The 14,227-nt window shown below is 43.4% G+C and overlaps 2 protein-coding genes across 3 annotated transcripts in view; both read right to left on the bottom strand.

The window, feature by feature from the left end:
- The window catches only part of agmo (alkylglycerol monooxygenase), a 31,402-nt gene extending 29,243 nt beyond the window's left edge, over positions 1 to 2,159 (bottom strand). The window contains exon 1 of one of the 2 annotated variants that reach the window (XR_014630639.1): positions 1,921 to 2,159. Coding sequence is in view for 1 of the 2 variants with exons in the window: in XM_084444874.1 (XP_084301000.1) it covers positions 1,921 to 2,040 (120 nt within the window). In the remaining variant the exon portion in view is untranslated. The remainder of the gene's footprint in view (positions 1 to 1,920) is intronic. The other variant, XM_084444874.1, reaches the window with a different exon arrangement.
- Positions 2,160 to 4,574: 2,415 nt separating this feature from the next.
- Positions 4,575 to 12,246, bottom strand: meox2a (mesenchyme homeobox 2a; the record flags this gene model as incomplete). The annotated part of the gene is made up of 3 exons (XM_084445117.1): positions 4,575 to 4,793; positions 6,997 to 7,169; positions 11,664 to 12,246. 3 exons carry the CDS (start codon positions 12,244 to 12,246, stop codon positions 4,575 to 4,577), a joined length of 975 nt encoding a protein of 324 aa, XP_084301243.1.
- Positions 12,247 to 14,227: the final 1,981 nt, after the last annotated feature.

The raw sequence follows: 14,227 nt of genomic DNA, 5'->3' as shown, positions 1-14,227 counted from the left end.
GCGCGCGTGTGTGTGTGTGTGCGTGTGTGTGTGTGTGTGTGTGTGTGTGCGTGTGTGTGTGTGTGTGTGTGTGTGTGTGTGTGTGTATGCATGCAGGGGTGAAAGGACCACATGGGACCTGCGATCACACGCAACACTCACACATCTGGCAGTGGACTGACCGACTATATCTAACAAATGGTCTTGGACTAAGAACTCTCCCTCCAAACCCACTGTGTGAGAGATTATCATTTTGGATTGGGGCCTTAGGCCTCCCTCTTCTTTCGCATGTCTAGAGTATAGTTTTACACTGTCAGGTCTGTGTTCTAGACAGCTTTCCACTTGGGTACAGAAATTATTCTTGAAAGCAATAGATTCTCATGTCATAGAGAAAGTGGGAGGGAACGGGCTGGTTTTGGACTTGAAAATTTCACCAAAAAAAATCATGACCACAGTGTGTACATTTTGTGGCATTTTGTTCAAGACAAAATGAACAAAGGAAAACATATAATTGAAGCTGTAACATTTTTTGAGCTTGTGAAAATTGACTAGGGTGCTTTAATGGTTTAATATAATTCCTGGTTTTTGGACATGGTTCTTGTGAGGCAGATTACATTTGTCGAACAGATGTTTGTGTTTTTCTAAACTGGGACATTTTTTAAACCCAGTTGTGGATGAGTGATGTTAACTGAAGGCTAGTTGTGAAATAAAATTTAAAAAAACACGGTGCACATTACACATTACAAGCACTGTAAGACCTGTCCTTTTGTTCCATGTTTACTGCAGATACTGAAATTGAATCACATACAGTAGATCTCTTTAAAAAAAAAAAGGGATGGAAACATTTCTATAGAACCATGTTGCAACAGAAGAACCATAAGGTTCCATCCTACAGCCCCACGGTTCCAAATAGAGCTCCATCAGCTGTTTGGAACCATAGAAGGTTCATTCTGACCTGAAAAGGGTTCTATATAAATGTTCTGACCAGAAAAGGGCTATATAGAAATGTTCTGACCTAAAAAGGGTTGTATAGAAATGTTCTGACCTTAAAAGAGTTATATATGGTACCTGCATGTTTTCTTCTATTGTTATAAATGGTTCTTCTGTTGTTATAAATGGTTCTTCTTTTGTTATACAGTAAATGGTTCAAGAGTGTAATAGTGCCAAATAACCACAGCAATGAGACTTCCCTGAATCAACGAAGCAGGACATTGCCAAATCAAATGATCCTCTCAGAATTGTGCTGTAGGATTACTACAGTTACAGTAGCTTCTCAAAATGTACTTGGAAGAGTCTGAGAGATGACTCAGACACATCACACAACAGACAAACTAGCCAGCCTTGACACACCCCTGTAAACATCATATAAAGCGCGCTGTTGCAACCATAAAGACGATTGCTTAATTAGCCTATTAGGACTCCTGCTGTGGCAAATTGTGTGTTTTTTCGTGTTCAATTCCTTTATGCATGTGCCTATTAAAATGTGGGCTTTATAGCTCAAATAGCAAACGTGCTTACTTAAACCGGCTTCTTTATCACGCATATGGCACAAATAAAACTACACTGGTGGTACAGGTCTACTGTTCACGAGATTTATGACAAAGTGACATGCATTTAGACATGCATTTCACACGCTAGGACAGATGAAAAAGTAGGTTAATAGATGCAGCACGGACGGTCCTCGTGCAGCTGTAACAGTGCGCCCGTTATAATATAGACTAAGCTCATGAGTGTTGTTAAAGGGTTGTTTGGAAAAGGGGGACAACTTTTTGGAGCGAATGACCTTATGAAATCAACCTGTTTACGGACCCCCGCGAGATCAGGCTGACTGACAACGCAACGTTACTGTACGTGCTACTTCCTTGTTGCTGTAGTAGCCTAGGCTAACCGGCGAGTAAACTGCAATGGCAAAACATGTAGGTTTTAAAACAACGAGCTCACCTGTTGCACGTATGGCGGTACATCTTCCACGTCTTGAAATGATGATTCGTTCGGCGTGACCATGTAAAACACCGAGCGAACCCCTTTAGATAGGGCGCCTGCGTCCAGAATTTGAGCCATTGCACCTTGATAGTGCGACACGAGGTACAGTAACGAAAATGGGTTCCAAGACTTTTAACGGCCCGTTGTTGCTAATAAAAACGCCTTTCGGACTCGAGGTCATTAGCCCGCAGTCACTTCCCCGGAGGAACCAGGGCCATAGGTTACAGTAGGTGATTAGCAACAAGTATAGGCACATTCGTCTGTCATGTTGTGGGTCTGGCTTTAAGGTCAAAAATGTCTACATTCCGACCTTCGAGCCTGCCAGCACAGCGCAGCGATTTGGGTCAAACTGTATATTTGGATACTTCTTTGGCACTATTACATACCATTCCATACACAAAGCACCATTGAGAATTAGCCTAATTTCATTTGCATGAATAGCCTACTGTGTGATTCTACTGTAGCATGCACTATCGCTACCTCCGCCCCAGCACAGGGCGAGAGGTAATGTTTTCAGTGGCATGTGTGCGTTAGGGCTGTCAAAAGAGCTCAGAAATGATATTAGACTTTCTCTCTTCAATATTTTCTTTCATGTCCGGAATTCAAGTATTCAACTAACGTTAATACCCAGTCAACAGTGACATTTAGTGCAAACAGTGTCCTTTTATCAGTCCTATATCCTAGCCAACTGAAAACAAGAGGAATAGCCTATAGTGTTGGTCCACTTGATCGTATTCAGTGCTTGTTTACAATGTTGCCTGCCAGCTCCCGAGAAGAAGCGCTCGTGTGTGCATGTTTGTCTGTTAGCAGGATTCCTCAAAAACTACTGGACCAATTTTCACGAAACTCTGTGGAAGAGTGTAGCATGGGCCAACTTAGAACCCATTACATTTTGGAACGGATCTGAATCACGAGGCAGGTCCACAAGCCGCCTAAACACGGCCGGGCCGGCCATTCACCTCCATTCATTTTTTGGATTAGGATTACACAAAAACTACTGGACCACTTGTCATGAAACTCAGTGGAGGGGTGTAGCATGGGCCAATTAAGAACTCTTTCAAATTTGGCACAGAGCCATGAAATGCATTCAGGGGCGGAGGTTTGTGCTCTCTGAGCACCATTTCTAGTTCAGTATAAATTGATATAAAACTAGAAATGGGTTTTAAGGTGGCCCATGATACACCCCTCCACCAAGTTTCATAAAAATCAGTTTGGTAGTTTTTGTGTAATCTTGGTTCAAAAAATGAATGGAGGTGAATGGGCAGTCCGGCTGTGTTTGGATGACCTGTGGACCTGATCTGTAATTCGGATCTGCACCAAAATTGAAGGGATTGTAAGTTGGCCCATGCTACACCCTCCGCCCAGTTTCATGAAAATTGGTCCAGTAGTTTTTGTGTGATCCTGCTAACAGACAAACGCACACACCCACACACACCTGCGCTGTCGCTGGGGCAGAGGTAAAAATACAATTTAAAAAGCTTTAAGTTTGTCATATCACTTGGAGTACAGTATGATACAGGCTACGGTACGTTGAACTAGATTGCACCGAAAAAACAAAACATCTGCGCTTAGCAGTCTCCAGAGTGCGACTACAAATTAGAATGCACAAGCACACTGTGCTGAAAGAGGAGACCACCTCATGAAATTATTTTCAACAGGATTTTGTAATAGAATATGATCCTTTTGCAGGTTCTCTTGTGGAGTTCTGGCTGCAGTCCTTCCCCTGCCCTGAGGAAAAGGTGAATTTAGCATTTAGCATACACACTGATCAGCAGCTTTCTCCACCTTCTGTTATGTTTAATTCATATAGGCTCCGTCCACAGCATACATTAGACCACATGGATGGACGACACAGAGAAGTTATGCAATCAAAGTGAACGCCATTTATCTCTTGTTCAGCTTTATTTTATGTGAAGACTTTCAGCAGAACCTATGTTCACACAATATTAATGTCAGGTTTGTTTACAAATATTCAGGCAGAAAGAATGCCACCCTAAGAACCATGAGAAATGTTTATTACTGTGTGAGTTGAAAAGTGTGAAAAAGAAATTGATTAGAGCAAAGAAAAGAAAATCCTGAAAAGTATTTACAGAATATATATTAGCTCAAACAATTTGATTTTCCTGCACATGATATGAATACTTTGCAGTTTTCAATACTTACAGTAGAAACAAATGGAGTCGAATGTTAACAGTGCAACAGGATAAATCTGACCATTTCCAATGCAAGACAATCACCATGGAATGTTGACAACCGTTCAACTGAATCTTAAATTATCCTAATCCTCTTAGAATTACTATTTCAAGATGAGACATGTGGCAATATTTCATATTCGTTGTGCAATATTTCATATTGCTTCATACTTTTTACAGTTCTTACAGATACAGTTACAGATTTTTGTTTTATTCTTGGGATCATTTAATGTCCTACACAGTCCTGTAGTCTACTGTAGGTCAAGTAACACACACCATTCCTTTGTACATGTGTACATTTATTTAGCGTCGTTGTACTTTAGCTAATGACAATGACGAATCAGCTAACAACAGTCCTTTTAAGGACATTCCTGAGAGAGGAGGCGGGGCCTACTTTGAGGAGGCGTGGCCTGCCGTGCATCATAAGTGAGCATGCTCAGAACTCTGGTCGCTGTCGTGACTGTCCTCATTGGCTAGGGAGTCCGTGGAGTGGTGAAGCGCCGCTATTCCGGAGAATTCTGAAGGCAGTAACGTCCCCTTTTTCACGTTCACCAGTTCTTTCTCCCTCGCTACCGCCCCCTGTTGGCCTCCTTTCACTCGTTTCCACTTCATCCGCCTGTTCTGAAACCACACCTTTACCTGTGGAAGCAACAGAATAGGAAGGTCAGCCAGTGCCTCTGTAGGGAAGAACATACAGTAATAGCCATTGAGTGTGTCAGTGTTTGAACTTAATGTTTATTTTTATTGTTATTTTTTTTACAAAATGTGAGGGGGGGGTCCTTCGTCCCTATTGGAGATTACACCCCTATATAAAGCAGCCTGAAGTTAAGATGATGCGCTAACTGCTGGTCTGTACTGTAGCATCTGATAGCCTCGTCCAAGGTTTTGGCTGCTATTTCCATGGCAGCAGTTACGTGTTGATGTTCAGTCCCATCTGCCACCTGGCATCTCCCACTTCTCCCTGACTCAGCAGCTTCTCTAGTACGTACGTCTCCTAGATTGATGATTAAGCTGTTGCTTAAAACGGTTTACATGGATCGGATCCACCCCTGGGAGTGTCGACGCCGGGCCTCGGGGAGGAGGCTCTAAGTTTTCCTCACGTCGGGATGGTTTATTTTCGGGTGTGCACCGGGGGGGAGGGTGCGGGGTCACATGGCGAGGAAATCAGTTGGCAGTACAAACATTTGTCTTAAACGTCAGCAGTGTATGCCTTGCTGACGTCCACATCAAGATCCAATTCGGTATAGTTGTTTGGTCCGGGACAGTGGTGAATGTGAGCTATGGCACATCCGCATGCACCCCGTAAGCCAACAGCTGTAGACTTTCCTGAGCACCACATCTACCTCAGGTTCAACAACCTGTATTCAACCACATAGATTTAATTTTTCTGTAATTTACTATAGGCATACATATGATTGCTAAACACATTTTGTGAATTTAGCCTTGCGCATCGCTAAAAAAGATGCAAAGTTCAAGAAAAATAATTAGGCATCAAGTTGCAAGTGCTTTTACATTGATATCAAGTTCAGGGCCGAGTTCCAGACACAGCCACCCAGGTTTCCTACTATCATTACTGTAAGTGGACCATCCTTAAAATACATCTGCAAGCCTTGCACTTTTCTCCCAGGCATGGAGAGGGCAGCTAGGAGCACGTTGCTCAAGTACCTCTCACAGAGATACTGCAGTGTACAGTGTTATGCCTACTAAAGCTACAGTATCAGCAGTGGGTTAATTAACTCAAAACAGAACTGGACACTTGGTGATGACATCATAATGGCTATGGACCTCATTCAGCCCCTAACATTCCATCTTTGGGACATGGTGACTGAGAAAAGAATACAGGAGAAGCCTGTGTTTGGGGTCACCAAGGGCTGGGGTTCTGTTCAGTTTCTTCAAGTTCATTCTGTGCTAACTAATGCATTTTCTACAAACTTCAGTGCAAAATGTATGTGGAATTCAAGCCAGGGCTTGTTTCCCAGGCAAAGATTCAACAAAGTACATAATAGACTGAATTATTATACAAGGATCCAAGGACATTTAAATATGGATAATGCATATTATAATATGATATTGGATCAGAGATCATATTCTTATTTCCGATTATTTAGAAGAGTTCTCAGGGAGGGAAATTGGAAGGGAGTTCTCAGTTTGGTTGAACAGTAGGAAAAATAGGTTGGGATTCGAGACCATATTCACATGTACGTATGATTGTGCGGTCTATATCTCAGTTCATTTATGATTGTGCGGTCTATATCTCAGTTCGGTTGAAGGTCAGATTGGATGTCTGTCCTGAAAATAAAGAAACAGCTTTGCATTGCCCAGAATGTATTCCTTAATCCCTACTGTATCCGCACACCAACTATCATTGGCAAGATGTCAACTTAATGTGACTTATAGCCTCAGAAGGGGTGTCAGGGAACAAAGTGGAGTATGATGTTTCCTTCCCCTCAATTTGTCTACCGTTATTTATTTCACGTGACTTGGTTTTACAGCAGTCCGCCTACGCTCAGAGACTCGTTTGTAAAAGCGGTGGGGGAAGCAGGAAGTGGCTTGCTAGACAGCACTTCCTGCGCCTGTCTCTCTGACTTGACTGTGGCCTGACTGAAAGAATAGACAGGAACATCTGGAATATGATAGTCCCCGCTCGCGGCCACAGCTGGAGCACGAAAGCGCACGCACCGACGTTACAAAAACACAGTAGCTCCCCCCCCCAGTCCTCTGTACGGTCTGCGGCCGTCTTTTGTTTTCGAAACACGGAATTAACGTGGTAATATGGGGAGTCGATAGCACCACCTGGACCTGAGGGGGATCGCGGATCGAATGAGGAGGAGCGACGACGTACTTGTCTCTCTGTGAGATCGAGGTTGACCGCTATCTCGTATCGCCTCAGCCTGGTCAGGTAGTTATGATGGGCAAACTCGGCCTCCAGCTCTCGAATCTGCTCCTTGGTGAAGGCCGTCCTCTCCTTCCTGGGTTTGCTGCTCACATCTGACTTATAATTCCCATCTTGGGACTCTGAAATAAAACACCACACAAATTATTTCCAGTCAGGGAGATTTATATACAAAGAAAATATTGATAAAATGAGTGCTGTGTGGCAGGTGCAGGCCAGAGACGCCCATGCAGGGAGAGAAGGAAAAGGTAAGAGAAACAATAGGAGCTGTCATTCACTTTTTTATTGTTCAGGCATTGTTTATGCACACTGTAAGTGGCTGGAAGGACCCAGGGGCGTCTACATGTGTGTCTGATTCTGGCAGCTGTGCTCACAATAACCTGGCTCTTCCACTTTCCAATGTGGACTTAATTTCTCTTAGTGTTAATGGAATCTGCTGCTACCCTGGTAGTTTTAATATGGAACGAAACAGCTCTGCAGGATGTGTAAAAGTATGTTTCCTCCGTTTATTTACCTCAACGTTTTATGAAAGTCTCCTCTTTACCCCTAGCAAGCTGCCAACTCTAAACAATTTGCAGAGGAGTTATTTTTCTCTCTCTTGAGATTAGGGTTTTGTTGTGTTGGTTTTGCCAATACAGTATTGCTTCACTCTGGGAGGAAGGAGGACAATGTGAGGTGGCCAATCAGATTTACAGAGGCCCTGTGCTGTCAGAGTTGAGTACATTGACTTACAGTACGAATGACTGATTATGGGGTCATAGGTAAAGGTCAGTGGTCCTTTAAAAAATCATCACACTGTACAAACTGCTAAGTTGATAACAAGCATGACTTAAGCAAAAAAAAAATGCAGATCCCACACCTACCACACGTTGATTCACTGAAGTAAAGCAAGGACATCATTACATGCCAAATGCCTACTATGTAGACTATGTGTATTTAAGAATAGGGAAATTGCAAATCTGGAAGTGATTTTCCACAGCTCTCAACTTTTAGGAGGTATTTGTTTTCTTGTTTTCCCTTGTCTCTCAGAAGAAAACATGTATTGTTAATTCGGCTCCCAAACTTTCCCATTGTGACCAGACCTTGTGGTCTCAGTTGGACATGCTTCAGTTGCATATTGCTCTTCAAGGCCATGGAGTGATTGCACGCTAATTCCTCTGAGGCCCTGCTCGGCATTGTGTTAATCCAGGAGGCAGTCCCAAGCCCAACTGTAAATAGGCCTCACGTTTACTGAGCCAAACTCCCCCACCACCGTGGTGGGCGAGTTCTTGCCACGTCACGGCAGAGAGTGTGAGAAACCTCTCAGGCATTTTTTTTCACTGCTTCTCTATTTTGTAGATTCTTTTTGATTTTTTTTACAACTTTTGTCCCAGTCTCCTGTTCCCAGACATAAGAGTCTTGTCACAAAGCCGGAGGGTCTGGCTGCAAGGCGAGTTTAAACAGTGACTTAAAAAGCATCTGAATGCTACACAGGTGTCCCAGTGTTCCCACAGAAACTCTGACAGATCTGTAACACTGTCAAGAGTATAGGCGCCATTGCATAAGGATGTTTAGGCTATTTGTCATATGTGTGAGATACAGGTATGGTGCCATGTTCGATGAAAGGTTGCGCCACCGATCTCATGGTAATTTAACCAGAACAGAGAGTGTCCGGCCTGGTTGAAACAGTCCTGATTGAAACAGTACCTCAGACGTGTTCCCTCTGGTGAGCGCAGACACCGTGCGAGAATAAAGAATATAATAGAACAGGGCCAGCTGCTTGAACCACGCAGCACAGGCCCCGAGTTAAAACGAGTGTCAGGCTTTTACGACACAGCCACTTCACCACAGCAATTAGGTCCCCGCCATAACTTTCATCTCTCCACTAAAAAGAGGGGAATAACTGTAGACGAGAGCCGTGCTCAGACAGGGGTGAGCCCTGTGGAGTCTGGGCTCCCAAATGAAGTGAGCACAGATCCCTACTAACCCTGTCGAAAATAGTCATTGTCCCCTGCTTTTTAGTGCTGTATGGTGAGATGGAATGGAATGTTTTGTTTTTTTTACTAGACAATTGTTTTTCAGTTTCTATTTCAATGTAGAATTATATTAGTGTATTCTATTCTAGTAGAATATGCAGTATAATAAAGCAAATCTCACCACCTTACAGTAATATCCAGTATTGTATTATCTGTATATTGTATTGTCTGCTTTCCCCAAAACAACAGTTAAAACACTAATAAGATTTAAGCTCCTTTTACTGCGCCATGCTGAAACTATAAACTCGGATTGACCACTCCCTCAAAGTTCACATATCTGAGTAAAATGGACCAGGTGACAGAGAGGCTGGTCCCTCCAGCTGGCCCACTTAAAATGAACAGGTTTCACAGCAAGACACCCAAATACCAGCCGGTCAGATAATCAGGCGAGTGACTACCAAAGCCACCTTCAGGAACCCTCACATGACAGCGAAGATTGAGGAGAACTAACACTATACTTTTTTTTTTACTGCCCTCAAGTGTATTTCTTCTTTTTTTTTAAATGAGCTCTGGTGTTTTGTTATTGTTGTGGTATCCAACGTAAAATTTCACAGGCCTTTACTCATGTTTCCAGTCCAGATGTTGAAACCAAATCAGGCCTATCTCATCCGATTGGCAACAATGTGATATTTGGACAGCTGATTGAAGCGGCGAGCTAACTACCCTGGATAATCAGCATGATTGGTGGTAGCGTGAAGAGAATACAGGACACATGTAATGAGCATGCAATAGCTGTTGTAACACAGGGAATTGGGGATTGGTGGCCAAGTGTTGTATTCCAAATGATTTGACAGAGTAGAAAAGGAAATAGGGGATGGAATTCTAAGTTTGTGAATGAAGTAGGAGTTAGCATAGCCAATTAGGAGCACTATTAGAATAGTGGCCTGCGCTGGAAACCCAGGCTCAGCAGCACATTAAATAATCTCTTCAAAATATTTGACCTTTACAGACCTCCCCCGAGATCAATATGCCATGAGCCCTTATTGTTGTAATATATAACCATTAGGCTACAACTGGTGGGGAAATGATATAGGTTCAGAGGTGACTATTGATTGATGAATGTAATACACACCTGACCTAATCAATTATTTCCTACCCACCAAATTAAGAAAAACATTTATGGTAGTTATTACAATTGAACCTTGAACTCCCAGTGTTCACACAAAGAATTCTAAAACAATGAATCAACATATGCTAATGCAGTTAAATGATCCCTTATTTATTTATTTATTTATTTTCATATATATTTTTTGCATAGTCAACTGCGAAGTACTCGTGCCAGAGGGGATAAGTGGCTTATAGCATCCTGAATGACTGCTAATTACAGTACATAGGGAAACATCAGTCATTGGTCAGATGGTGTGTATACAGTACATACCCACATCCAGGTGAGAGGCTAACAGACTAAGACTCCAGTGTGTTAATGATTTTGAAGTAATTATTTCTAAAATTAGTGAACATATTGATTGAAAAGGTTGAGACTTAGAAATGTTGCAGTATAGTTTGTCAAGCTATAAAGACACAGTCAACCTGTTTTAGACCATTTTGCACATGTGATAATCTTTGTACAGTACTATTTTATGACCTTTTTTTATCTTCTGCTGTATTGTTGTGGTCAGTTAGACAACCACTTGACATGGTCAGTGTTCAAGGTCCGGTTAATGATGTACTGCACTCTAAATAAGTCACTTATTTTAGCTTTCATAAGGAGATGCTGACAAGTGACATAATATTTGTGCAGCACACGTATATTTAAACTTTGAGACAGACTTGCTGCTACTTTAGTCTTTTTAATAATTACTTTATTACCATTACTGAGGGGACATCCAGTATGTCCTAAATAGTGGAGCAGAACATTCTGTGATTTATATCTTTTCTCCATAGCAAAATATTTTGAAATAAGTTAGGGTTGATGGCGCATATTAATGCCATACATCAGCAGGGCAGTATTCATCATTTGAGGGATGGATAAATTGTTATGGTTTGAATTGTTAGGCACTACAGGGGACTTTGATTATTGATGTTCTAAGTTAACATATTTTCCCCAACCGAGAGATTGATAGCACAGTTTCCTTTCTGAATAAAGTGATTTTGTTCAGCCTTTATTGTTAATCAAGAGCTCTCTATCCACAATATGAAATCTTTGCTGGTGTTTAGTGCCGTGTGAAGAGCTCGTGTTGTATTTTACTATCCGTGAAATTCTTTTTTTACAGTCCGCTTCATTCTCTGCCCTCTAAAATGCATACAGATAAAACAGATGTGATTTAAACCAAAATTTACCAGAGAGTTACTGAATAGTCTGGCTTTTGCCCCCAAAGTTAGTCTGCGTGCCTCTGTTCATGGTAGCCAACACCTACAAAGGTCTTTTGAGACAATATTATACCACGTTTTCTGTCAGTGAGGCATGAAATTCCCCCACACGGTCTCAGCAAAATCCTTGCTGTATCTCAGATACTTTCTATTATTTAAATTGTTTGAAATCCATATATATTTGATGAAAAACTTTGCTCTGTTTGTCTTTTTCCCAGTATTCCCTCTAAGCACTTTCCAGCGAAGCCGGAAAGTTAAAATGAACGCCGCCGCTCTCTTCCACACTCTTACCTGAACTGTCACTCTTCCTCTTCGTACTCCTCTTCTCCGCCTCAGCGGGCGACAGCGTCTGTCTCCCAAAGTCCGCGGGCACACAGGACGCCCCTGTGGGTACGCTGCTCCCCCCCATGCTGGGGGTGCTGGCGCACATACTGGGGCCCCCCGGGGGGCTGAGGTCAGGGGGCGCGAGGGCGCTGTCCTGGGCCGGGTGGGAGTGGGGGTGAGTGTGGGGATGGCAGAGGCTGTGGTGGGAGCCGGCGCCACCGGGCGAGGGCATGTGAGGGACGTGCCAGCCGGCCTGGTGCTGGGACGAGGGGTGGTGCTGCTGAGGCTGCTGGGAGGTTGGGTGGGCGCGGTGGGGGTGGTGGTGGGGGTGGTGGTGGTGGTGGTGCTGCCCGCCGAACAGCCCCTCGTCCCCGGGGTAGCTGGAGATGATGCAGGCGGAGGAGGAGGAGGCGGTGGAGGAGGCCAGGTCGGGGTAGGAGACGTGGTCGGAGCGTCCGTGCAGGGTCAGAGGGGACTGGGTGAAGGCCGGGTGCAGGGCCTGGGTGGAGGAGTGGGGGCTGCGCAGGCAGCCGAACAGCGTGTGATCCATCTCATGCACCAGACGCTCGCCCTCCAGGGAGGCGAGGAGGGCCGGGGGAGGGGACGAGAAGAGAGATACCAAAAAAAATAAAAAATATCCAAGATACACTTCTTATCTATCTATGACTTGCCCTAACCTTTTGCTCCTCAATAATAATAATAATAAAAAATGAAAAATGATTAAAAAAAAGTATCTGTTGGTGCGCTGAGAAGGGTGGTAATCCCGAGCATGCGGACTGTTGCCAGGCTGCGCAGGGTAAACAGTTAGCCCCAGATAAACCGCCGGAGAGACTCTCAGATGTCAGGAGAGAGCAGTGTGGAGCTGGCGGAGGGGAAGGTTGTTCCATGGAACTGCAGGACGAGGGGAGTCGGCGGAGAGGATGTTATAAATAGGGTGTAACGTGAGACGGAGGCTGGGTCACAGACTGCATACGCGCTACTGACCACATGCATATGATCGCCCTCCAAAAAAGCAGGGCACAATAAATCTGCACTATTAAAACGGCTGAGTCTCAGGAAAGAAGGCAATTTATTTTGGACTTGAACTATCTGACCCCTGGTGGCCCCTTTTTTTTTCTAAGAAAACAGCCCCTTCAGTTCCTGGGGGCCTGAGATGGAGGCAGACAGGAGATAGAGGGCTTTGGTGTCACTGCGGCTCTGTGCTTTTCCGCCTTAGTCACTGTTGTCAAGGTGTGTTTATTTGTTTATTTCAGATCTTTTTTTTTTTAGGCTAATCTTCGAACCAACCAAGAGGCTGGTCTGGATAACTTTGATTTATGTCCCTTGTATTTTACTCTTTCTATAAGTGGTTTTGAACAGAGAGTTGTTGCAAATCAAGATCTCTACTGTATTTATTCTACTCACTCCCTCCCTCAGTACCTGCGAATGTTAGGATAGATTGTTATTGTCAGAGGAAGATTGATGACTGGGATGCAATAGCTTTTGATGAAAGCCTTATACAATTACTGTACTAAAACTAAGATTGAGTAGAGAGCAGAAAATGAATACAGATACACTGTACAGTATGTAGTAGCGGTTGTTTTGGCCTTTGAGGTCGGATAGCCTACAGTATCATACAATAAACATGCAGGCTAGAATGTCAAATTTTTGGGAATTTTTTATACGTATATACTGTACAAGAAAATAATAATTACAATGATATATACATACTGTACTTACATTACATAACTAACTACATTAATTAATAAGGTCAAGACAATCCCCAAGACAAATTGCATGTGCTGCATATTGTATTGTTTTAAGAGCAAGTATCAAATCAAATCAAACTTTATTTGTATAGCGCATTTCAATTCAAGTATGTACAATAGTTGCATGGCTGCAAACATTGCTCAGACAATTTATTCAAATTGATTAACACAATTTATCACGGAATTAGAAATTAGACCACAAATAAATGTTTCGTCTATAATTCCTCATTTATCCAGCTTGTCCATGGCCAGCACATGTTTAACTGATGAATCGCTGGGGCCCAGTCATCAAGGTCACTGTACACACCAGGGGATCTCGGGCTTCTACAGAGGCTGTGCCACATGTATGAGGCCTGCCTGAGAAAGGAAATTAATTCCACTTTGAGGGAAAATGACTTTAGCAGATAGCGAGGAGGCAGGCTGTTTAACTTGGGCGCTATCGCTCTGCCATTCCTGCTGTACCCGTCCACAGGAGCAGGACCAGCCTCCGACTCCTTAGGTGAGTGAGTGTGAAGCTCTAGTGTTTACCTTACAAATTAAGGCTATTAGCAGGATGGGAAAAGCTATAATGTTTATTCAGTCCTTCCTCCGGTATTAATACACATGTGGTTTCAATCTCTTGGCATTCTCCTTGCAGTGTTGCCTTGTGGCAGTGGCGTCTCGGTGAACCTCACTTGCTGCACCTTGTGAACGTGAAGGCTAGCCCTGTGAGGCTGTGTCTCCCAGTGCGTGTGTGTGCGTGTGTGCGTGTGTGTGTGTGTGTGTGTGTGTGTGTGTAGGAAG

The sequence above is a fragment of the Borostomias antarcticus genome (assembly GCF_949987555.1).
Source record: "Borostomias antarcticus genome assembly, chromosome: 10".
Lineage (NCBI taxonomy): Eukaryota > Metazoa > Chordata > Actinopteri > Stomiiformes > Stomiidae > Borostomias > Borostomias antarcticus.
Note: the sequence above shows the minus strand (reverse complement) of the source record. Positions and strands in the feature narration are given on the sequence as shown.